The sequence below is a fragment of the Pseudochaenichthys georgianus genome, chromosome 6 (assembly GCF_902827115.2).
Source record: "Pseudochaenichthys georgianus chromosome 6, fPseGeo1.2, whole genome shotgun sequence".
NCBI lineage: Eukaryota > Metazoa > Chordata > Actinopteri > Perciformes > Channichthyidae > Pseudochaenichthys > Pseudochaenichthys georgianus.
This window is the reverse complement of record NC_047508.1, coordinates 25304769-25332078: the sequence shown is the minus strand read 5'-3', so window position 1 is coordinate 25332078 and position 27310 is coordinate 25304769. Positions and strand designations below refer to the sequence as shown.

The following is a 27310-nucleotide window of genomic DNA, read 5'->3' as shown; positions in this document are numbered from 1 at the left end:
GTGCATGCGTTGTAACAACTCATAATGAATCAGTCCACAGCCAGGGTAAAATGAACTAAAACTTCAGTTATTTCACCAAAATTAAATGACTTGAGAGAAATAAAACAATAATGTAAAGATGAAAAGCTCAAACAGCTCAATGTTGTATTATTTGTTTCATTTATTCTTAAATCTATGTATTATATGGTAATAATGAATAATAAAAAAAACGTAATGTATTGAACACATTCCAAACAAAGAAGATAAGACAGAACCAGACTCAGACATGAGGACTGGCTTATCTATAGCCAGTTGAGAAGCACTTGAGGTGCTTGGCTCTGTGAGGCCTGATGTACTTATAGGGTTCTGTTTTCTTCAAGGTTGTGTCTTCCTAGTCGAATGTACTTAATGTAAGTCGCTTTGGATAAAAGCGTCAGCTAACTGCAATGTAGTCAGACAGTAATTGAAACTTTTGCGCTGTTGCTGCAAAATGAAAACCTTGTTGATTGTCTGTTTCCAACTGGCCACTGGAATCAGATAATTGATATACGTTGAAGTTCAATTACAGTTTAAATATAGTTTAACATTCTTTATTAAACTGTTTCAAATTATTTCTAGTACAATTGGTCTATACAGACATTACTACAATCCTAATAGTTGTCAAATACTGAGCTTATGAACAATAGAGTAAAGGTCGCTGGTTAAGCCAGGATCAATATACTTGTTGAGGTTTTATTGTGCACATAATAAATGTGTTTAGATGAATTGAGCAATTTTTTTAAAGGAGTATAATGTTGCAATTTTTAAGATAAGTAATTGCAGTTCAAAGGTAGATGTTTTTTTTCTCCTTCTCTCGTTCACGAGCACACAAAATAAATCATAAACATTTCCAAATCCGAACAGACAGAGAAGTAAACTAAACTATTTTGCTCTTCATTTTTAAATGGGATTTTCCGCTACATAACAGAAGACTTAATACAGGACTTAAAGAACGTTTTAAAGACAAGTCATGGAGAGGTTTGCATTTTGGACGGAATCTCCCCTTTCCTCTGCTCCTAAAATCCTGCACCCGAGGTCAATCACAGGCGTGACCTTTGGAGGGGCAGAGAATCTGAGCAAGACCACAGAGCGACCATTGGGGGTTTTATGGCCTAAAGGCACAAAGAGGAACATCTGGCTACCCCCAAACAAACACACACACACACACACACACACACACACACACACACACACACACACACACACACACACACACACACACACACACACACACACACACACACACACACACACACACACACACACACACACACACACACACACACACACACACACACACACACACACACACACACACACACACACGTGTAAGTGATTTACAGTTACTAAATCAGCCTACTATCACCTAAAGAATATCTAGGATTAAAAGACTAATGTCACAGCAGGATCTGGAAAAACTTGTCCATGCCTTTATCTTCAGTAGACTGGACACTGCAATGGTGTCTTCACAGGTCTCACTAAAACATCTATTAGAAAGCTGCAGCTGATTCAGAACGCCGCTGCTCGAGTCCTCACTAACACTAAGAAAGTGGATCACATCACTCCTGTTCTGAAGTCTTTACACTGGCTTCCTGTGTGTCAAAGAATAGATTTCAAAATATTGCTGCTGGTTTATAAAGCACTGAATGGTTTAGGCCCAAAATACATTTCTGACCTCCTGCTAAATTATGAACCATCCAGATCTCTCAGGTCTTCAGGGACTGGTCAGCTTTCTGTCCCCAGAGTCAGAACCAAACATGGAGAAGCAGCGTTCAGTTATTATGCTTTTAATTGAACTAGTCATATTTTAGACCGCACTGTAACTTTTATCCATGTATTTGTCCTTTTAATGCTTATTTTATTAACTTTTCTTTTAATGCTTAATGTCTTTCATTTTTTGTAAGGCACTTTCAATTGCCTTGCGTTGAAAGGTGCTATATACATCTGATGGAGATGGATAGAGGCATTCATTTTAATTGTAGCAGTCAGTTTGTGGTTCTGGCAGCATTGTTGAGCATTTTTCATAGATGTGTTTTCATGCCTCTGTGTAAGGCTTAGTCTTTCTATCTGTATAGCCACTGGTGTAACTAAGTTCATAAACTCAACAGGGACTATACTTGAGCACTATTTTGAGATACTTGTACTTTATTTGATTTAAATGTTTTGCCACTTTATTCTTCTACTTCTACAGTTCAGAGGTACATGGTGTATTTCTACTCCGCTACATGTATTTCATACCTTCAGTTACTTTGCGGATCTGGATGAATTATGTGAAATATAATCAAGTGTTAAATCAGACTTTAGTTCCACCTGGAGTAAATCCACAAGCTACCCTGCAGTCTACAAAGTACTTCAGACTAGCTGCAGGTCTACCAGATCAATCATTATAAAACACATCATATATTATTCTGAAATGGACCAATCTGCACAACGACTACCTTTACTGTCGCTATTTCCACTATATTTTGATGAGAATACTTTTCTACTTTTACTTGAGTAACATTTGAATGCAGTACTCTTGCTGTAACGTAGTATTCCTACACTCTGGTACTTCTACTCAAGAACAAGAGTACTAAAGCTAACGTTAGCCGGAAAGGTTTTTCAGTTCGCTTCATGCTGAAAATGAAATAGGACCCCACGGTTTGATGATTGATAGGTGTGGGCTGTCTTCCATTTTTCACACACAGGACAGTGGGGGATATCCACCCTTATCCACAAATGTAAAGTAGTTCACACAGCCTTTTTCCTCTGTGAGGAGCAGCAGGTTCAGCTTCATTTAAATATGTCGTGTAGTAATACTGTCGATGGATTTATTTTTCATCTCAAGAGAGAATGTGTATTTTATGTTAGTATTTCAAAAAAATCCCCCCAGACAGCGCCGCTGCGGGGTTGGGTTTTCAGCATGTCAATTTTGTCACACAAATGTGCCTTTTTATTTCATACAGTTCCATTTGGATTGAGACAGAGAAATAATCCAAACCTCATGCGTGGCGTTTCACCGTCAAGGGGGCGAAATAGCCATCTGTATGTCAAATATGTCTTATATGTCTTAAATTACATGATGAATTGGAAATGGGGGACCCTGATGTAAACAAGACGAAAGTCTTTCTCTGGTCTGCATCCCCTTGACAATTGTATTTTTTGAGCTGTACTGTACCCAATATACAAGCTGTTAATAAACTTTCCAATCAATCAATCAATATGTAATTACATTTCAAATACTGATTTGAGCCCCACCACTGTATGAGTTAGCCCTACCATAGATTACCCAAAAAAAAAAAAAAAAAAAAATACTCAGGAGCTGATAAGTCAATTAATTGCTTATCATGACAGGCACACAATAAAACAGTGGAAACAAACATGTGTTTGACTTTCATTAGTGAATGAAACTGGGTGCCCTTTTATAGTCTGTGTCCAATATTGTGCATTTATATATATATTATATACATATCCTACATATATGCTAAGGTCCCGCTACTGACACGATAGCAGTCATTTCGTGCGCATGTGTGTAATTAAACCCATGATATTGAAATCTCAATCCAGCCAGGTACCCAGAGTTGGCAACCTTGCCCATGCCCCAAATAATATTTGTATTGCAGATCTACATGAATCACACAAACGACCTAGTTTGGATTCAAAAGGTGACAAGTTTGCATACCTGCTTGTCATCCATTTCATTACAGAGCTGGGAAAATGGTGTATTGATTAGATTCTGATCCGTGCAAGTCCTATTTTAACTGACTTTAGTTTCTAATATTAATGATAATTTGATTTCATCCCATAAGTAATTATTTAAATTAACTCAACATTTCACATGATGGATTAGTGTTCCACATTTCCCCACTAATTTCTTTTATGATTGAGCCACTGGTAAAGAGAGACATTGATGATCCTGTGTTCCGTTTGTTGTCTATGGCTTCGGACGGCTTCACTAAAAGTCACCCAGCTCTGCCCTACTACAGACAGGCTGTGTGCAGTCACAGAGATGCTATGGCTGCGCTACATGACATTAATGGTCTGGTCCGAGAATGGACACCATTTCCTGCTCCCAGAGAGAATGACATTCCTCAAACTGAACTTTACAGCCGTTGATACTGTCTCACATGGGTCTGCTCCCCCCACCGAGCCATGAACTGAAAGCTTGACGTCTGCTCTGAACACTTGGAAGCCTCCCTGTCACACCAGCTCCAAACCCTTGGGTCAGTCAGATGAGTCAAACGGCTTCACTTGGGCACAGGGGTCAGAAATATAATTCTCGTTACCACAGAGTGGGTTTGTTTGTTTTTTAAGGCTATCCATACTGCTATGCAGAGGATGCCTGCAGGTTGGCAAGCTGTGAAAAGCCCCTACCATTTTTAGTATAGGCCTGTTGTCAGGGGCCTGTTACTGTCTACTACATATATTCACATTATATAGACCATGAGGCTGCACGGAGCTTAGGCTAAAAATACAACCATTCTGTTCTGCTCTAAAGATTCAATTTATAGATTCTATATCAAAATAGTTTGTTCTTATTGTTTCCAATGATAACGTCACCTTAAGTGGAGGAATGCAAACCTGTTTTCAAATGTAAGGTTTTGAATTTGTTTGACATTTCTCAGTAAAGACACCCTCAGACGCCCACTATCATTCATGCTATGCCTTCAGTGGTGACTCAGATGTTAAGGGGGTTGAAGCTGTTCCTCCAAAATCAGAGATGCTTTGTTTTTGTTTGTTTTGTTTTTTTTTCAACAAAGGTGTGCATTTCCTGCATAATATATGGTTCTCACAATTGTTTTTGTTAGTTGCGCACAGCTGATACTGAGTTTTCTCGAGTGATGGATTATGACCTCTACCATGCTTACATGGACTCGTATGTTTTATTTCATATCTAACTGAAGTAAGAGACAATAGAGAGAGCTGTGGAGGAGAGAATAGAAAGAGAGAATAGAGAGAGAGAATAGAGATAGATGTGGAGGAGAGAATAGAGAGATGAGGATAAGAGAGGGATAGGAAAGAGAGAAGAGTTATTTGCAAGTTACGTGCTGATACTGAGTTTTCTCGATGAATAGCTTATAGACGATACCATGTTTAAATAGACTCCTACGTTGTTATTACATTATGTGACATATGTAAGAAAAGGGAGGGGAGAGTCAATTATATTTGAGTAATTGATCTCATATTGAAACATTCATTTCTCAAACCTATGTTTATGGAAGAGGAAATGTACTTCTGATAAACTAATCTTTTATCAAACGGTAAATGGTGAATTAATATAATATTTAGAATAATTGAGAACGGGTTATATCCACAGGGACTAGCTCACATTTAACTTAAAATAACATTTCTCTGCTTTGGACTGATGAGTATATGATTCTTGCATGTTAAATGACTAACACAAACCTTACATGTATGCATGTGCATGTGTCAGGAAGGCTCCCAAATAATTCTGAGGGGCCTATCGTATTTTTGTAATTGAATGATAATGTGCTAATCCATTACTTTGAGTTGTCTGCACTCAGGAAAACATCCCTATCAAGTGTTAACCCAATCACTAGGACAGCTCTGAAGGTCAAGGGTCAGAGAGAGAGGGTCACACCCTCTGGCTGCAGAGAGCACCCCCAGCCACGGGCAAGGAGGCACGAGGTCTTTCGAGATGAGAGGATTCTAATCTTCAACTTTCTGATGGGATGGGATGCTTCTTCATCTTTCTGCTCGGGGGGGGGGGCCAAACAGACAACTCTGCAGGACGAGCGATGGCTTCAGAGGCTCTATGGTTCTTGGAAGGGCAGATTTCTTCCTAACCTCTCCCATCACGGGGGGTGGCATCTGGATGTGCCACTTGGAATAGGCTCTGCTCTCAAGCAGATAGCAGAAGGAATGCAGGCAGATGAGCCTCTGGTTCACTGGGAGATCATAAAGTGCTCACTGAATGAGCCACAAAAAGCAGAGCAATTGGGGGGTTTGAAATATGGTGCTCTGGGGAAGAAGAGTTTTGAGCCAATCAGCACCTCAGTGCTAATCTACAGTATCGGGATGCCTTCACACACCAGACATTCTGTGTCATAAAGAGAGGAGGAGAACGAGTCAGGAGGACATGTTCTTCGAGCTCTTGTACAAAGATAACATTTGAATTGAATGACCAGATGATTACAGATGTACAATTAATGATTGTTTTTATATTTCCGATGAACAGATATGTGTTACATAGTGGTGACAAATATATTTTGTCAGATCAGATTACACTTTCACACTAAACAAATATATTTTGTCAGATCAGATTACACTTTCACACTATACAAAATAAATTAATTGATATTTTCAGATTGATAATGTATTGAACAATAAGATATTTCTAATATTATAACAGACAATGTTACTATCCTTAATCATTACCAGGTAAAATGTACAACGAGGAAACCAGATTACCAGGTTCCCAATCCAGGTGCTACTGCATGCTACATTTAGATAGAAAAACAAATGTTCTATCCACTCCACTTAAATACTCAGCAGGTGATGTAGATTTTTCAAAAAGGCCTTAAATCACTCCATTTAAACGAACTAAAACTAATTCTGCAGCAAGTTTAATGTTAGACTACGCACATGAACACAATATTAGCAACTGTTTGCTGTGCCAAAATATGCCAGAATCTATGCATTCTCCCATGTTTAGCCCAATTCCTTTCACGAAAGCTGGTTTAGTTAGCTGGACATAGCATCCAGAATTAGCGAGGAGGCTGAGGATTGGTACAACTTTTCCCCACAGACTCTGAGCAATCTTAACAGTACGAGGGCCTAGTCTCTCTCATTGTTGATACAGTAAATACAATTACCTGCCTGACGGTTTCACACGAATAGATGTTTTGACTTTTCTTTCCTCAGGTTGTTGAAATAAAATGCCTAACTTTTCCTTTTCAGATGTTAAACAAATGTATTTGAATAAAATGTATGTAGTAAAGTGCCTTACTCTTGAATAAGTGTATTGAAGTAAACGAAAAGTAATGCTAAAGATTGAGGACACTGTACCTTTACAGATTACAGATTGATCGATTCATCACTGTGAATTTATACCTTAACTGTGAATTTTTAACTGAATCCCTATTGATTCTGATTTTATACCTCAATTGGATTTCTTATAATCCTACATTCTAATTGTGTTTTAATTATGAATTGCCTTGAAGTAAATCTTTAAAGATGTAAGCTGAATTTGAATTTGTGTTTGATGAATGAGATTAACTGAGGGATAAATGATAAAAGATCTTGTTTTTGAAACATATATTTTACTATTATATTTTTGTATTGTATATGTGTTATTATTGTGCTTTTTGACAAAAGAAATCAAACACTGAAGAAAGATGATTTTTCTATTATGGTTGTCTGTATCAACCATTGTGATTGGCTGTTCCAATCTTATTCTGTTTTTGATGTAATTAATGTAATGAGGAATCCACCCAACTCTGAGGACGTTTTATTTGATTCAAGTAGTGACTGAAAATATTCTTAGACTAATGTTAATTGGTTATCAATGAATTGATAAAAGCGTGGATCTGTGAAGGAAATATTTTGTTTATGTGTTTGTACCAAAAAGCATTTTGTGTTTCACATAGGTCTGCCATAACTTAGAGCAGGGGTTTAAAGGTTTAAAGGTTAAAGGGTTAAAGGTTCCGCTTTCCTGTTGGGGGACTGTGACTAACTGCCAGAGGACTTTAACAGACTGTCTTTGTCTCTGAATCCATGTGTTTTTGTGATTATCGATCAGAAGACGCGCGAAATAGAGGCCCCTCCCGGATTCTCCGGTAGATCGTCTGTGTTTTCTGTGTAATGCTTCAGTGAGTTGGAGGGTTTTCTCATGGCATGTTGTGTAAACGCTTTGAGCTCACTCACGGCCGTTGGCTCTCATTAAACTCAGTGTTTGATATAAAGCGGACTCTAGCCTCCATTCCTTCCATCTACATTGCTGAAAAGAAAATCTCTCTCACACTGCTAGAACCAGTTCCTTCAGCAAACACTGTGGCGGTTAGCAGTGAGGAGGATGATGGTTACCTTTCTAGTTTGGGGTATTTACAATTAATAAACAGTAACAATCACTTCACTTCAGATATAAAACAAAATATGTTGTCTTCTTTTTGTTATTTGCTTCAAATACATGCAGATGTTCTGACACCATAGCAACAGCTATAGGCAGGGCTGCACATAACTGGTGCGGAGGTGCGCATGCGCACCCCCCGCCAAAAAAGGAGCGCCGGATCATTTGAAAAAAGGCGCATTTGCGCACCAACATTGAGAGAGGGAGAGAGAGAGAAAAAAGAAATGAGAGAAGAGAGAGATAGAAAAGAGAGAAGAGAGAGAGATATGTGTTGCATAAGAACTGTTAAGATAGCAGGGTTTCCCAAACATCGACTTTACTTGGGCGGGCCGCCCAGGTATATTAACGGCCACCAAAGTATAATTTGCGAGCCATTTAGGTTTCATTTTTTTAATCTGTCCGTGAGCACGACGGCATCTGAGATCCCTCGCTCTACCCCTCGCTATCGCGTGAAGGGTCTGCTTTATGCACTCCGCACAGTAACCCTGCTGCGAGACTCCGGCGAACAGTTCATGAGAGTGCTCACTAGCGCACCTCCCCCCGTTCATAAAGTCAAGTACCCCTCAAAAGGTCCGGTTTATTTCATTTTAAGGATGAACACCAAGCAACATCTCCAGGTGCTCCTTTGAGAACCAGGGCAAAAAGGTTATGTGCACCCCTGGCTATAGGACATATTTAGCTTCTCAGCACCATGGACAGCGCCACTGTAAAAACACCCAGGCAACACACTACAGCGAGATAGAAACATGTTGCAGTGGGACAGTATGAGTGCACAGTATGTACGTGTGTGTGTGTGTGTGTGTGTGTGTGTGTGTGTGTGTGTGTGTGTGTGTGTGTGTGTGTGTGTGTGTGTGTGTGTGTGTGTGTGTGTGTGTGTGTGTGTGTGTGTGTGTGTGTGTGTGTGTGTGTGTGTGTGTGTGTGTGTGTGTGTGTGTGTGTGTGTGTGTGTGTGTGTGTGTGTGCATGAAGAGGCCTTACCTAGCCGCGGGTCAAACTGCCTCATCTGAACTTCTTCCACATAGTCTGCTGGAAACCATCCTGTCCTCCCTTTGACGGTGCCTTCCCAGAATCCTCCTTCCCCTATACTCAGCACTGAAAAGAGAAAAATAATATTGTCAAACATTGAAATAAAACTTTCTTAGTTGTCATTATTGTGAGGTTGTGGAGCCTTGAAAAAGAGACAAAGGACAAAGTGAGATATTTAGGTCTCCATTGTTCGGGTGCGTGTACACAGAGGGAGACATTTTACACACGTTACCCAGATAAAAGACAGAAATAACTGTAATCGGAATAAAATGGTCCGTAGTTTATGAACCATACCAAGGTGCTTTGACAACATAGGATGTATTCTGTTTTGAATTAGAAAAATAAAGTGAAAGAAAGACTTAATATTAAAGGGACAGAGTTGAGGGAAAAAACATTAAGGTCAACAAGAAAAAGAAAAGGGGAGAGAGAGCTACTGTAGAAGGCGGTGAGGAGAAGGAGAGAGATTCCTTCTAAGCTCCGCTGTGGTAATTAGAGATGAATGTATAGTTGATATTGATCTTCCCTGCAGGACTGAGCCAGAACGCTCATTTCTACAACACTCATCCATTATCTCTCTCACACACACACACACACACACACACACACACACACACACACACACACACACACACACACACACACACACACACACACACACACACACACACACACACACACACACACACACACACACACACACACACACACACACACACACACACACACACACACACACACACACACACACACACACACACACACACACACACACACACACACACACACACACACACACACACACACACACACACACACACACACCCCCCCCTTAGAGATCACCAGCTGGCGCTGAAGCTTTGCCTGAGCGAGCTCTTCTTCTAAACCGGTTGCTAGGTTACGACAGTATGATGTTGCAGCCAGAAGACAGCCTGCTAAATGATGCAGTCTACTTCCTCCAAACTATTTTCTCCTCCAGCATGGGGACATGTCACGGTGATGTCACCGGAGGCACTATGGGTAGCGGTCAGCTGAACTTCAAAGTTCAAATATCAGCCATTCACACTTGCTGCATAGTGTTACAAATATATTTCTTAAATACTTTCTACTACACTGTGCCCACATCTTACTACCCCTAAAGTCTATTCACATCCTGCGCAGACACAAACATGTGTGAGGCTAGGCAGGATTGTGTTTTAGGACAACTGTGTGTTTCAATAGAATATAATTCAATAATACAAATATCCTGGTGGGTCACAAGTCTGTGTTCCCTCAGTGCACCCCTGTTAGCTTGCCTCTGCCCGGCTATACATCCACTAGCTAACAGAGAAGTGGCTTGCAAAAGGGGAGAACGGCGGTTTATCGACTTCCAGCTGTAAAAAAACAGGACACTCAGCACACAGAGGATACATGGACTGATCCCTCTCTTTGATCGTAGCTTAACACAACTTTACCCAGCCCGTCTCCTGAGAATAGTCTCTTTATTTCCCTGTTCAAACCCTTTATTCTCTCTCTCTCCCCCTCTCTCTGCTCAACATGACTTTCTCTCCCAGTCTCCTTCACTGTTTTTCTGAATGATTTCTTAGTCCTCTCTCCATCCCATCATTCGTACCTGTCGCTGTGTCTGTCGGTACTGTAATGGTGTCCCTGAAGCAGTGCTCTCTGTTCCCCATTGACAGAAATGAAAGAAAAGGTGAGACCTCTGATTGATCTTCCAGGCCACCCTCGCTCACTTCCCTCACTCCTGGCCTTATCACCCCACTACCAATCCATTTCTGGTCCCTGACACCCACACCTGACAATGTGGACGGAACTGACCATCTAAGAAAGCAAGCAAAAGCCACCGTCTCGTCTAAGAGATCTATCTACAACTATACACCGTGGACTGTTCTGCCTCACACACACACACACACACACACACACACACACACACACACACACACACACACACACACACACACACACACACACACACACACACACACACACACACACACACACACACACACACACACACACACACACACACACACACACACACACACACACACACACACACACACACAAAAATCACCCCAAGGTTTTTTGTTGCATAATAGGCTTTATAATCCTCACATTTCCCTCAGCGTCTGATAGCAGAGAGTCTGCATAACACTGAAAATGAAACAGACCAAAAAGAGAATGTCCCTGCTGCTGTAACAGTAAAACAGTATTATTTGTGGCTGAATGATGGTGTTAACTGATTCTTTGTGTCTACTTGTACATGTATTGGCTTTCTTCTGTATCTTGCTAAAGCAGAAACATATAGCCTGAAACGCATATAAGGCCACACAGCAAAAAGGCATGCATGCATGTACCTGTAAAATGCCCTTACAGGTACTTCCCCGCTGGGTCAGTAGCCTGTACATTACACTGCCACTCTGTTTTTGTACTTGCCAAAAATGTGTTGGCATGACAACTGTGGCTTTTAATCAGATGAAGGCTCACCAGAGCCAAGTGGCGGGAAGGAAATCAAACAATGCATGTCTGTGCAGGAGGATTTATAATATGTGCGCCATGTTGATGTTTACGTCCGACCAGATTGCTCTGGGACCACGGCCATGTGTGAAGCTTAAGGTGTGGATATGAGTGGGAATGGCCAGTAGAGTTTATGCGGTTTGAGCTTAAGATCAGGTATTACTCCTCAATCTCCTCATGCCACATCACAGTCTGTCAGGGCATGTTGACGCCACACATACAGTATGGTGGTGGATCCTTGAAGAGATTAAATGGCCCAGCAAGATGTTGATGAGGGAATTCTTTAACCAATAAAAAACCCAAAAGTCGAATTTAAATGTAGAAGGGCAGGCAAGGGCAGTTCAGTTGTGTTTGCAAGTACCTGATGTAGATACTGAAGGGCCATTTCATCTTTAACTTAATTTAAGAGTTTTTGGAAATAGGACAAACTCTCAAGAAATGGATACCTTTGGTAAAATGAAGAATGCAATTTTCGAATGGACGCCTCCTGTCTGAATAATGATGTTGATAAACAATGAGTGACAGCTGAAATCTAAAGTAGATGGGATTGAGCATTATGCATACACTGGTGACTGTCTTTTGATATTTCCTTCAATGCAAAACAATGAATGGCATTTGTTCTAATCTCTATGGAGGTCTATTGGGGCTAGGGTTGCAAAGGGGCAAAACATTTCCGGAAAGTTTCCATGGGAAGTTAAGCATTTCAACAGATTTTTTTATTTTTTTTAAGTAGAACAGAACAAGTTTAAATTATTTTATTGAACAATTATTTGTTTCATTGAAGAACGAAAACAGGAATGTTGGGTTATTACTCATCCCCCCCAACCTCACTCATTAAAAAACGAACAAAAATGCACCCCCCATCCTAAAATCCCCACAAAGTCCCATTCAAAATGTTAAATGCAAAGAGCCCTTCTCCCTCCAAAATGTCCCATTAAACATACAAATCTTCCTTCAAGCGATCCTCTGCATTGTTGCTAAAGCCTTTCAGTCAATAGGCTCTTCCTGGGCCTCATCAACATCACACTCTTCCTCTTCCTCTGCAGTGTCACTGTCCAGCCTTGTTGAGGATGGCTCTGTGTCCGGCTCAGAGAGCCTTAGGTTTGCCCGAATGCCAACCAGTTTTTCCACTCTCACATTTGTGAGCCTGTTGGGAACCTTTGTGTGGTCTCAATAGCCATGCAGTAAGCAGTGTGCTATGGCATGGATATTCAAGTGTACTTGAATGGCATCCGTTTGTTTTAGTCAAGATTATGCTAAAATATACTTTCCCCAACTATATTGAAGTTCCCTATGAAGAGCCAACCTTCAATTTTGAAAATTCCCAGTTTATTCCCATACATTCCAGTTTATTCCCGTTAATTCCCATGGAAAGTTTCCATCTTTGAAAATTCCCGGAATTTTGCAACCCTAATTGGGGCTTAACTAAACAACCGTTCCGTGCACAAGGCAATCAACACCTCAGCTGGACACCAGGCCATTTCTCCACTGTATCACGAGGAGCAGTGACCTGCCATGCCGATTCATAATCACCTCCACAGGCAAACTAATGGGTGCAAACTCACAGCATATGTTGACATGCATTCATACACAGTCATGAAACACATGCACTCTTATCCAAATGGACACACACCATGGCCGCTTTATTATGTACGCAAACAGTAGAAGCATATTGTTCCTTTAGAACAGCATACATTTGTCTAGTTATGATTCTGCAAGCTGCTGGATGCATTGAGGGGAAATGTTGTAAATTGTGGAGATGAATGTGTTTTAACAGCTGCAGTCATGTTGATACCCAACCTGTCCATACCAACGATGCTCAGGAACACTGAAACAATGAAAATCCACTGATGTTTTTCCTTAAAGACATTCTAATTCTGCCAATGTTTACCAAAGAAAAAACAAACAAAACAACATTCCCACACCATCGCTGCCACGACCAGCTTGTGGTGTTTACACTGAACAGGATGGCTCCATGGATTCATGCTGCTTGGGCCAAATCCTGATTCTTTTATCAGCGTAATGCAAAACAGATCGGGATGCGACACTCTTTATTGAACCAGCTTTGTTGTTTGTGTAGTTTCTAACACATATCACAATTTGAACAACATTGTCTGAATCCCCCCGATCTTAACAAAGGTGGGGGCATACCGTCAACAGTGTTCTTTTAACTGTCTATACAGTTAAATAAATCAATGCCAGTGCACCAACATACTCACATTTGTATCCTTTCACAAACTACAAAAAGCCCAGAATAACAAATAAACATACTGTGCAAAACAGGTCGTCTCTTCGGTGACACAGCTCAACATACTGTATTTTTAGCCTCGTAGAAATCAAATAAATGACATCTTACTGGGCCATTAACAAAGTATTCTGGAACTTATATAGAAATAACATACAAACGAAGCATGAAACGTGAACAGAAAGGAGAGTAGCACACCACAGAGCCCCCGACAATGAAACAAAGGGAAAGGTTGCGACAGAAGTAGCACTGCATTCAGCAATGACAAAGAGAGATGAGAGCCAGCTAAAGACAGACACCAGCTGACAAAGGGAACGAGCTATGTTTCAACAGCCGCCCAGTTATTCTGGTCGAAATTCTGCTACAGTATTGTTCTATGCGTGTATTGGTGTGTGTGTGTGTGTGTGTGTGTGTGTGTGTGTGTGTGTGTGTGTGTGTGTGTGTGTGTGTGTGTGTGTGTGTGTGTGTGTGTGTGTGTGTGTGTGTGTGTGTGTGTGTGTGTGTGTGTGTGTGTGTGTGTGTGTTATGTCTGAGTTTTGCCCTTGGTTCAGTCAGTCACGGTTCCTGGTTTAAAAATAGCATCAGTGAGGATGCAGAGCTATTTATACTCTTCACACACCCAGCCCGCAAGCTCCAATGCGCTTCTGCTCGAGTGTGTGTGTGTGTGTGTGTGTGTGTGTGTGTGTGTGTGTGTGTGTGTGTGTGTGTGTGTGTGTGTGTGTGTGTGTGTGTGTGTGTGTGTGTGTGTGTGTGTGTGTGTGTGTGTGTGTGTGTGTGTGTGTGTGTGTGTGTGTGTGTGTGTGTGTGTGTGTGTGTGTGTGTGTGTGTGTGTGTGTGTGTATATTTGCTGTTTTGCTTCTAGCCGAGTCATTCATTTTCTTTCTCCTCACATCTTTCTCTGTATAGGCAACCAACACACATGCATGGACTCATTCAACGTGAAGAAAGACAGAATGAATGAATGCATTAATGGGTGACAGCTGGTGAGGAACAGAGCAGACTTTTGAAAACACAAACATATTTTAAACAGTTAACAGTGTGTGCGTCAAACTCCTGCAGAAACAGACACTAAAGGATGCAGCTGTTCTGAGAGGCTGATGGCTTCCTGCCACAGATGCACTCTCACACTGATTCAGACAGGGATGTAATGGAAGACTTGCCAAACCAAAATACAACTTGATCTTCAGAAAATTCCACAAAAGGCTTTCTTTCTTACATTTGCTGCAAGACACAAAGAGAAACTGAACATCTGATGTAATTGTACACATATCCAATGAAATTCCATTGGGTGCAGCAATATTAACTCAGGAAAATAATGTGTTTTAGTGATACAAAAAACATCTGTGCAACTATTTGAGGCCCAAATGCTGATTTAAATAGATGCTGCTATTGTTATGTGCTCAGACAATCAAGCTCTTAAATGCGTCTCTCTAACATGCTTTTCTTAATGCTATTCGTTTGAATGCTTATCAAAAATGATCCTTCTCTTGCCATTTTTTATTTCCCAATATCCCTTTTTCAGCTGTGGTCTTAAGGCAGACATACATTTGTGCAGCTATATATTAAAAATAATCACATTTAAAGTGGAATGTATATTTTCTACAGACATATTTCTCTGTTGCATAATGTAGTCCCAGCAGTAGAGAGAAACAGTGGGACAGATTGAAGAGATATCAGCAATTAGCAAGCTACCTGGCAGAAACACCGGGTAGCTTGTTCTACTAGTGGCAGCATCCACTGGAACATTTAAATAGTTGTAAGCATAAGCTGTCTGACAAAAAACATGCTCTTGTTATTTGTGTACCACTCTGTTGCTGCTCACTGCTGCTCACTCCATGCCCAGTGCTCTGCTTCTCAGTGTTTGTCTTTGTCTCTTTAGCATTAAGTAAAAAAAACAGCATTCTACCCAATAATGAGAGGATATGTAAAAGTCACATAAACCAAAACCTCAGCATCAATTTCAAAAAACAAACGGTTTGGAATTGAAGTTAAAAATGATAAGGCTATCTCAAGTCTTAAGAGCAAAGATAGCTATTTCAAACAAATGAAGATGTCAGTGACCCCAGCTGTCATCTTGACCCCTGAGCTCCGACAACTACATATGGGGAATCCACTATTCTCTATTAAAACACCTTGCTACGATGATTGACTGAAAAGCAATTTAAAGCACTATTGCGCGTGTTTGCATGTGATATACAGTAAGTGTAATGTAATGTGAAAGAAGGACTTGCTGAGTAAGGCTTTTCTGAATAGAGTAAGTCTATATCTCAGCCGTGTGTGTGTGTGTGTGTGTGTGTGTGTGTGTGTGTGTGTGTGTGTGTGTGTGTGTGTGTGTGTGTGTGTGTGTGTGTGTGTGTGTGTGTGTGTGTGTGTGTGTGTGTGTGTGTGTGTGTGTGTGTGTGTGTGTTTGACATAAAGCGTGTGAAGGTGAGAGTGGAGAGCATTCCAATAACCAGAGTGGAGCTGTTATTAGATTTGGATCCCTGCACTCTTTATTAAACAAGAGGGATGAAACCCGAGACATGCTAACACACGCCCACACCCCCACCCACCCACACACACACACACCCCCACACACACACCCCCCCACACACACACCCCCCCCCAGCCACCCACCCACACACACACACACACACACACACACACACACACACACACACACACACACACACACACACACACACACACACACACACACACACACACACACACACACACACACACACACACACACACACACACACACACACACACACACACACACACACACACACACACACACACACACACACACACACACACACACACACACACACACACACACACACACACACACACGAGGAGGAAAGGGGATGTCTATGCACAGTAGTGTATCAGGGATGTTCATTGTTGCCTGTAATATAGGATTGTAAGAACACTTGCTAATGCTCTGGAGGGAGAACGATGACACATGGAACCATAGATTGAGTATTATATAGCATATCAGTCAAAAACAGAAGAGATAAGTAGAAAAGAAAATTAAGTTTAATGAAAAGGATGGGGGTGGACATGGAATAGGAGAAGGAGAGGTGGCAATGAAAGAAGGTGATGTGGAAAAGGGCTAGTGGATACAAGACTGAATGAAGTAGAGGCTATACAAGAGAAGGCAGAGGGACAGTGACATGCTCTGAGTCAGATGTGTGCTGAGGTTTGCTGCATGCACGTCCTCACAGGACTTCTTTAGCTTCGAAGAGCGCGAAGGAGTGGTGCAGTATCTGGCTAATCAGTATTCAACTAAGAGAGAGGTGGGGGGGGGGGGTAAAGGGAGAGAGAGGTTGTGATCTGTAAGACATAAAGACTTGACAAAATTAGTCATAAAACAAATGAGAACAAAAAGAAATGTCTGCTTTTATGAATGACAGGAGAGTCAGACGAAGGGCTGGAGCAAAGGAAGACGACTACAGACAAAAAGAGAAAAACCGAGGAAGGTGGAAGTGTTGTAAATGACAGTGGGAGGAGGCGGAGGAATAGAGGAGGGAGGAAAACTCCAAGGCTGACTCAGAGGGATCCCTCTGCTCTTCTCATATCCTCCCTCCCACCGAGGCTGAAAGGAAGCTACATGACATTCACTTGTCTTTCATTCTTACTTTCTTTTTATGCCATTTCTCATTCTTTCTCTGCCTCTGTGTCCACCCTCAGGTGCATACTGAATTATAACCCCTACTACCTAATAGTTACCTTCTGTCTGCTACTCTTACTTCAGGGCAATACCACACACAAGCTCGACTCTGATTGCAAAGACAAATACACACAAACAGAACATGGTTGAGTTCTCCATCATCGATTAGCTGTAAACCAACTATTGATTGCCTCTTGATTGTTAATAGATCAGTGATAGATTGTTTGTTGTTGGCTCATTAATCAAACACCTAATCTTTTGATTGATTGTCAGAGTGACACATACATTATAGGGTTTATGCTGTGATAAATGAACATGCTGTAATGAGCTGACAACCGCCCATGTGCCATCCTCCGCTGCATATTATTATATGACAGAAATGCCTGTTGTTGGTGAAACTGCATGTGTCTGCATGGAAGTGTTGGGGAGGGTAAGGACCTGACCTTTACACATGCAATTTCAGAGCAACGACTGCGAAGTAGGTTGGCACTGTGCAGGACAGAAAAGTCCTGTTGTTAACATCCATCTGGAGTCACTCAGTCAGTCAGCGCTGACCTCAATTGTAAAGCAAAAGCATCATCAGTGATGCTGTTTAATATGTATCTGCGTCAGTCAATGGCTTCTGTTTATACAGCAGCTTTCCTGTTCATGTTTATTCATAAACTGATTAACTCTGCAACTGGTGACTATGATTAGCATGTTGTGTGTGGCCTCAACTCAGTAAATGTTTGGTATGTTAGTTAAGCATGGGTTTACATTTCAATGACTCAAAGATACTGTGAGGGATCACCGTATAGGCATGAAAAACAAAATGATGAAAAAACCCCAGAGAGGATGAGAGTGTTATCGTAGGACAGGTGGTGTGTTCAGCAGGGAGCAGGTAGGTGCGTGGGCGGGACTTTGCACCCCACTGCTACTCTGATTGGACAGCTAGAAGGTTAGCTGTGACATCAACGTCCTTGCCTTGGGCTTGTGACTGTGTCCAGTAGCAATAAAATACACACACACACATTTTGAAACATAGTGAATGACCGATGAGTGAAATCTGCTTTCAAATTGACTAGCCTCAGGTCCATACTGTGATCATATTAATTTCTCATGGGGAATATAGGACACACACACACACACACACACACACACACACACACACACACACACACACACACACACACACACACACACACACACACACACACACACACACACACACACACACACACACACACACACACACACACACACACACACACACACACACACACACACACACACACACACACACACACACACACACACACACACACACACACACACACACACACTTCTCTTCTATGCAGACCGCATTATGTGGGGGTTAGTGAGGGGCATGAGGACATACTATGAAAAGACTATGTTTGTCTATACATGTTTATTCATCTTTCCTGTAGCTTTACCTTTCATATCTATGGATCATATTTAAGGAGAGAAAGCAGTGTTGCGTTACGGATAGTAAGCATGTGTAATTGGTGAAAACATAACGATTTTGATAAGAAACAGCTCAAAAATGTCATACGGTGTACCACGGATGCTATTGTTTAAGGAAGGTTCAGCACTTTTAACCTAAGGCAAAACCATTTTTGTATTTAACAATGCATGTGTTTTCACGCTCTCTTTAGCGTATGCAGCTATTGTTTGAATATAAAAAATCCTGGTGGTCACAGGAATTGTGACACTTTTTCAAAGCAAAAATAGTTAAGTTAGAAATTACTTTCTGCCCCCTAGACATTTCTTTATCTGACAGTATACCTATAAAAGGATGTGACCATTGAAAAACTCATGTAAACAAACCTTGGCCAAAACAAATCTTCACTTGTTCATCATTAACTTATTCAATTTGTTTCATACTTGTTAATCATTAACTGTGCAATCCATTTATAAATTGATTTTGGCTTTTAAGTGCCATCATTAGAATCATATAAAGAATCATGTTGACAGATCAGTAGGGCTTTTTTTCCTTTGAAATTCATACGACTCAAAACCACCCAAAACATTTAGTAGCTAAGAATCAAATACTATAAAGATCTTCGCTTTAATGCTATATGGTATTTACCATCTGACTCCAGACAGTCATTAACATTTAAAGGGTTGTCATACTGCAACTTTAAATGTATCAAAATCCCTGATATGAGCTGAAACATGGTGTAACTAATGTAAGTTAGGTCTCACATGTGTAAATTCACTTGAAATGTATGAAAATGTAAATGTACATGTTTGTGCGCATCGGTATAAGAGATAGAAAGAGACAGACGGGCAGAACAAGGGCAGAGAAACACAGAGAAACATTTCTTCCATATGTGCCTCAGATATTAGGCCAGCTGGATTCTGAATACTTGAAGAATGCTGTTTATCTAACTTGTGGGAGGCAATTACTTACACTGTCCTGCTCGAAAACACAGAGGCACATGCAGACAAACACTAACACATTTTCACAAATATGCACACCACATACACACTTCATGAACCGAATAACAATGACTAGATGCTTGTTCTTGCACAAAACAGAAATACCACACACACACACAGTGTGGAAGCATACACTTCATGTTATTACCAGACGGAGAGGAAGTCTAATTAATTAATTAATTAATTCCAAGCTCACTGTGGGAAGGTAACAATAATATTTAGTCTAAATTCATCACTTAGCACAATCCAACCTGATTTTACTCACTAAAGGCATCATTTGATCATTATTTTAGTCTTAAGAATAGCAAGCTTTGTGGTAAAAAATGCAGTGTCCATTTGTAAAATGAACCGGCTTTTTGCCTTGTTCAAAACAAGCATTTACATCGGTGTACATATATGGGTAGGTGCGACTGAGGAGACCCAGGTACAAAGAGAAGCATACCTGCAATTATTTCAGCAGAAAGCTTTTGCAGTTATACGCATGTGATCAGCATGCCAGCAGAAGTAAATGGATGAGGAACTGTGTGTGTTCCCAGAGATCATTACAGCATTAACAGCTGCTTTCTGGGCCTGTGTGAAGTTGGAACTGGAATAATCCAATAATACCTACTTTATATATATATATGTGTGTTTGTGTCGGTATAGCTAGTTCAGGTATCCTCCACTGCCCATAGCAGTGTTAATATTCTACACACACTTGGTGCGGTCCAACCTCATTAATCATGTTTGTGAATGTCTAATCTCAACGTTACTTGCGCCGGTTTCATTTTCATGGCTGTCTGCAAGATTTATAATGGCGTTTGGAGAAGGTGTATGTGGTGTGTGTGTGTGCGCGTTTGTGTGTGTGAGATGTGATACATTGTTACGGAAGCATGCTCTTAAATGTGACACCTTGTTGAGGAGAAGAATGTACTGAAAGTGCAGTTAATGCTCCCAGCGGGGTTACCAGCATGTTGATACACACATCGGTTCCTTTGAATATCTTTTAGTTTTCCTGTATGTCACAATTGAACCTGCAGTTTGGTGTGTGTTTAAGAGCAAGTGTGTATACTGTATGGCTGCGGATGTGTTTGTATCTGGAAGAGTGATCACAAGTGTCCAAAAAGCTTGACCAGGTAACGGTGGCATGTGTCCCTGTGCGTTACCATGGTGACAGTAAGTGGCCTTTCAAGAGATGTCCATCCAGATGATGAGATCAGATTACATCAATGAAGGGGACGAGTGGAAACAAACACAGGGGTGAGCAGGGGAATGAGTATAGAGACAGGATGCAAGAGGGGTGGGGGGATGGGTGAGCTGTTAATGGAGTGTACCAAAGGGATAATCAAATACACACACAGCTGCAACAGGATACACACATGTACACACAGACAGACCACAACATCCGATCATCCGGGAAACATCCACATTTCTTTGTAACGCAATCAGGGACACACTATTGAGCTCACCTAAAACAAAATGTGTATTGTTGATTCATCTGAACATTATTTTCTAGATTAATCAAATTATTTTTGGCCTTCAAGTTCAAGGTAATGCTTTTAAATATCTAAAAGAAAATATCCATATATCAAAAACTGAAAACGTAATTTTTACGTGTTCAGTTTTTGATATATGGTTATTTTCTTTCAATCAATCAATCAATGTTTATTTATATAGCCCAATATCACAAATGTTACATTTGTCTCAGTGGTCTTCACAGTGTGTACAGAATATCAGTATGACAATACGACACCCTCTGTCCTTAGACCCTCACATCGTACAAGGAAAAACTTCCAAAGAAAACCCAGTTTAAAGGGAAAAATGGGAGAAACCTCAGGGAGAGCAACAGAGGAGGGATCCCTCTCCCAGGACGGACAGACGTGCAATAGATGCCGTGTGTAAATTGAAAAGATAATACATTTGCAACATAGGTACATTTTCTTTCTTTTAATTGCCATCTTTGCATACAAAATATTGATTATAGATGATCATAATAGTTAATTATTCATTTGTGGATTGACTAATCAATTAGTCGACCAATCTTCCCACCTGTAGCACGCACCAACACACACAAATACATACCCTCAAACACACCATCGTATCAAGTGCACGCTGGTTCTGTGGTGCAGTGGCAGCCATTGAGTGAGGAAGGACAAACCGTCATTAACTGAGACTAAGAGAGTGTGCTTGGAGAGCTGGATGTGGATGACCCTAAATGGCGGACAGCGGGGCTGTTTGTCTAGACGAAGGCTGTCGAGAGACATTGATCTCAGACAGCTGACCAATGGACTGACAATCACTGAGATAAGACTGGGAGCTTTTCCAAGCTGTTTTTCAGTGGAGCAGAAATTGGTGGATACATTTTTTTCTCATGGGAACCTTAGTATTTTATTTAATTATTAAAACCAAGCAGACATTTAAGGCTAATCTAGTGTGGTTTACTAAACAGTGTGTGCTTCTATCAGTGCTAGACTAATGAAGGAAGAAAATGTGATATTATCTCAATCTTACATGTATGTTTTTATCTTTGTTCACATCGTGGATTAAAGCTGTGAACTTTCAATAAACCTGAAGATTCTCAATGAAGTCCCTTAATTTGCTGTTACAGAAGAGCAAATAATTGTGTCAATGATTTACCGGTTAACACATTGTCATCCTTATTTCTGATTTAAAAAGAAAAAATATAATTTTACCGTCAAGTTCCTCATCATCATCACCATCACTTATGTCTATGGCACAATCTTCATCGTCCTCAGTATACGAGATGTCAGCTATAAGTCACCACACAAATGAATACATAATTGATAAACAAGTATTTCAATTAAATACGTCTTGGCTTTCTACAGTTAAGTTACTAACACTATCCCACCACAACACACATGATAATATTACTACTATATGCTGACCACAAAAGATTTGAGTACTACTTAATCTGCAAGTCAATGTTTGAGAGGGCAAGGGAGGATAGAACCATGAGTGTTATAGGCTATTAAAACGTAATATTTCATACAGGAAAAGGGATTTCTACACTTGTCAGCATCAAACCTTCTCGCTCACGTTTGGCAGTCCCTGAGTTTAAACTTAAACTGATAGCAGAGTGTCATTTGTGCTTTGTGCTTTCTTTAGTTTGAGTCTAATATGTGGTATGGTTTACTGTGACTAATCCATATGGGATTAAATAAACTAAAAATCCTAATCCTAATAGTAGTAATAATAATAACAACAACAACAACAAAGGTATACAAGAACACAATATTTACAGTGCAGATCCTCTCAACCTCAAGTGCTTTAAAGTTGCCAAAACAGCTGGAGCAAATTGAGAGGCCAGACTCCTTCGTTTGTGTGCTCTTTCAAATCTTTTGTCATCAATATATAACTCTACATTGCTACAGCACCCATTACAGTACATACTACTAATTTCAGCTCACTTTAATGAACCAAGTTAAAATCACAAAACCAAGTCTTACGAGTTAAAACTACTTTGACATAAATCAAATGCTATGAAGGTTTTTGCTATAACGCTTCAGTATATTGTATTTACCATCTGAGTCCAGACATTCATCCGCTACTACGAGAAGTAGACAAGAAATCATCATATTGTGCATTTCATAAATATTCAAGAAAAATATCAAATCAAAAAGGAACAGCTACTAACACACTTAACAGGGATTGTGCTACAGTCTACTGCTGACAACTAAAGTATGTCTCCATGAGAATAAAAATGGTCTTCATTAAACTACACAGTGGGACACATCTATTTCTGTAAGACTTATAATTTCCCTCGCCTCAACCTCCAATCTGCCATACTACCAGGGTAGTTAATACACAGTTATGGTGATGCATATGCAAGCATGGACGCTAACAGACATCACACACACAGACATTTAGTGAGATTTACCCAGTCTGATCTCATCACACTCCTCTGGTATGGCTAGTGATACACAAGGGTGTGAAGACATTAACAGGAATCAAGATGTCAGTGTTTGAGTGACACACACACACACACACACACACACACACACACACACACACACACACACACACACACACACACACACACACACACACACACACACACACACACACACACACACGTTCAACAAGCAGTAGAAATCCATGACGTATTTCTCATATATTCTAGGACTACGGAAGTATAGTGGATGCAACACAGTAATGGCTATGATGGTCAGTGGTGCATATCACAGCCAGATGGTTTACTTGGCTCGGTCATGGTGCTGGCAGCCATGCGACTGGAAGCTTGTTTCCGGCATGGCCAACATGAAAGAACGGCAAAATACTGTGTGTTCACATTAGTGGCAGGGTTATGGATTCAGCTGCACCGACAGAAAAGCCGGTGACAGCAGATTCATTCAGGAGATGGAGGCACACTGGCTGCTGTTGAGTCATCACATTTCCGATAACATTTGTGTCAACATCAGTATGCATCACTGTTTCAGACAATACTGTATCATTCAGAAAAAACATGAGTTTAATTGTTAAATCTGAATTGTTGTTACTAAGTAGGGATGCTCCGATCGCCAATTTCGGGGCCGATCGCCGGAATCAGTATCGGCCGATACCGATCGCCGATCCGATCAAGTGGGCGGGGCCTAAATGGAAGATTTAAACATCACTTTAAATCTTCCATTTAAAGTGATGTTTAAACTCAGTTAATGGGGTTCATTCACTGGAGCTTCCACAAACAACAATCAACTTAATTATTACATTGAAATGATGTACATTATTCAAGTTTACATTCACTTTGGATAATAACACGGGAGAAATGAGCGGAAGCGCTCTCTTTTCCTCTCTCCCTCTCTCTCTCTCCCGTCTCTCCCCCTCTCTCTCTCTCCTGACAGCCTGTCAGTATCTCATGCAGCTCACTGATCTAGTAATGAGTGACCCAACAGTGAAGAATAAATATATTTATAATAACTATTTTAGCTTGTTCCAGAGGTAGATCAAATAGCTAAGTGTGTTAGGTCTAACTCGTGTGTGTTTCGCTGCGCTTACCGGTCCGGCGGGCGGAGCTGCAGGATTTCTGCTTCATACACGTTGCATACCGCTATTTTACTGTCTTTTTCGGAATAATGCCAGACCGGTGAAGCCATTTTGGCGAGCTTGTTTTGCCGCACACAGAGAAAAGTGTCATGTATTTTACGTCATGCGATCGGTTATCGCGATCGGCATGTTTAGAGAGCACCGGTCGATCGGTAGAGAGTGAGTATCGGCCGATATCGATCGGTGACCGATCGATCGGAGCATCCCTACTACTAAGTCCTGTGGAAATGACAGCTCTGTTTCTCAAAGAACAGACACACTACTATAAAGGTGAGGCATCAAAGCATACAGGAGGGGATCCACTGATACACGTTTTTTAAGGTCACAAAAGCTGGGAGAAAAAAACATCTAGGAGTACTTAAGTTTGTATTCAGGCAGAGGGAAGGGGTTTAGACCAGTGTTTGTGGATTGTTCGCTAGTGAATGTTTCTGAGAAAGAGGGGAGAGAGAGATAACATTGCATGCATGTGTTGTGGTTGAAAACAATAATAAAAAAATGAAATTCCAAATTGACCCTTAATCTGTACTTCCTGTGCCTCTGTATATCTGAAAGGAACACGAGGTCTCTATCTCTCTCTCCAGCCTTTCTGAGGACATGAGGGAACTGTTTCCATTAGGCTAATGTGGGTTTGATCCATGGTGATGTATGTGAAGTGGCAGGATGTAGGGTCAACGTGGAGCTGGGTGTCTGTGGACAGGTGATAAGAGGAGGGAGGAAAGCAGTAAGACGTTCAGGGGGAGAAGTCATCTCAGAGAGTAAGAAGGACACAATGTGTGTATGCATACCAACAACCAACCGCACACGGGACCTGTTTGAATTTGCATGCGCTCTCCTTGAAGTAATCACAGATTTGCACTGAGATTGTGCACATATCTCAAGTGGATTCAAACAGGACCAGGAACTCATTACTACACTAGGTAGGTGTGGGGTTGACACACTCAAGTGTATGGGAAAGAAACAGGGTGAGAAGAATATTATGGACTTTACCTTCTACGTCATTATGGTCATAGTCTTGAGTGGAGCATGGATGGAGAGACAAAAGCACAAACATATGAAAGCGAAGCCACTGCACCTCTTTGTAAAGCAGAAAACAGCACATTTTTAAGCCGGATGAAATGATTGTTCCCATGTCAAGCCCAAACAACACTCAAATGACTTCCAGGTGCTATCACATAACTGCATTACAGCCAAAAACATACTGAAGTGATGGTGTGCTTTGTATCTGAGACAGATGAGAGCATGGGAATGTCTCCTCTTTTGTTCTGCTACAAACCCAGCTCATGGGAGCCACATGTAGCCATGAACTTTACAGGAGTTCCTAAACATACCTAGTAGTGATGAAGTCCAGAATATTAACAGCTGGAGTGTACAGAAGTAGTTACAGCATCGGGGAAGGATCAAATAAACAAGTACACATACAAAAGCAGACAATTTACCTTTGACTCTTTCTCCTCGGTTGAGTTGGATCTCTCCCTCCCCCTGTGGCGTGTAGGGCTTGACCACGATGAAGGTACGTCCCGGGACAGCGCTGTAGAGTTTCCGTTTGGGCCCGCGGGGGCCTGTCAGTGCTGGGGGGGTGTGATGTGGGGGGCTTGGGTCTCGCTGCACTGAGCCAGGGCTGTAAACAAACACATATGTTACTGTGGTGATTCCGGGGAGCTGGTAACTGAAGCCTGTGGTCACCGACATGGTTGTCAGCGGGACAGCAACCTAGTGACACCCCCCGGTTGCTAGGCTGACCAGGGACCGGTTCATAAACAAGTCCAACGCCTGCCGATCAACAGTCAACAGTCAGTGTTCCATGGGACATTCATGAGCGGAGAGGACACTCCTCCCATCCACTCTCCCCCTCCTCCTCTTCTTATTCCCTCTCTGCCTTCTTTAATAGCACAGACAATATCCTTCTTGCTCCCTTTTACCCTCTCCTTCTATCTCTCCACCGCATCCTAACCGAGGTGGATGTTTAACGATAAGAGGGACTGCACAGTGTCCTTCTCTGTGTGGGTCTGTCACATCCGTCTGAAAGCTCCCCTTTACTCAAACACATCCTGAGTTGGGGCTCCAGAAGAAGACCCCCCCCTCCAGAGAGGCAGAGATGTCCCTGTGTCCCCAGTTCAAGTTGCTCCAGGCTGGGTTACAGACGCTGCCTTGTCCTTGGGTCCTGGTCCTCCTGCTGTGGAGGAGAGAGGCTGGGTCTGCTCCCGACTCCCCACTCCTTCTCCTGGGAGTCCCACCGCGTCTGCCTCTCCTCTCCCCTCCACCCCTCACACACACACGCTCGCTCACACACACACACACA

General features: G+C 41.4%; 1 protein-coding gene across 3 annotated transcripts in view; it reads right to left on the bottom strand.

Annotated features, from left to right (window-relative positions):
* shank3a (SH3 and multiple ankyrin repeat domains 3a) overlaps positions 1-27310 on the bottom strand; it is a 224750-nt gene that overhangs the window by 65469 nt on the left and 131971 nt on the right. For all 3 annotated transcript variants that reach the window (XM_034085067.1, XM_034085068.1, XM_071203491.1), the window contains exons 12-13: positions 26448-26629; positions 9065-9178 (exon numbers count right to left, since the gene is read on the bottom strand). In XM_034085067.1, the coding sequence (XP_033940958.1) occupies positions 9065-9178; positions 26448-26629 (296 nt within the window). The remainder of the gene's footprint in view (positions 1-9064; positions 9179-26447; positions 26630-27310) is intronic.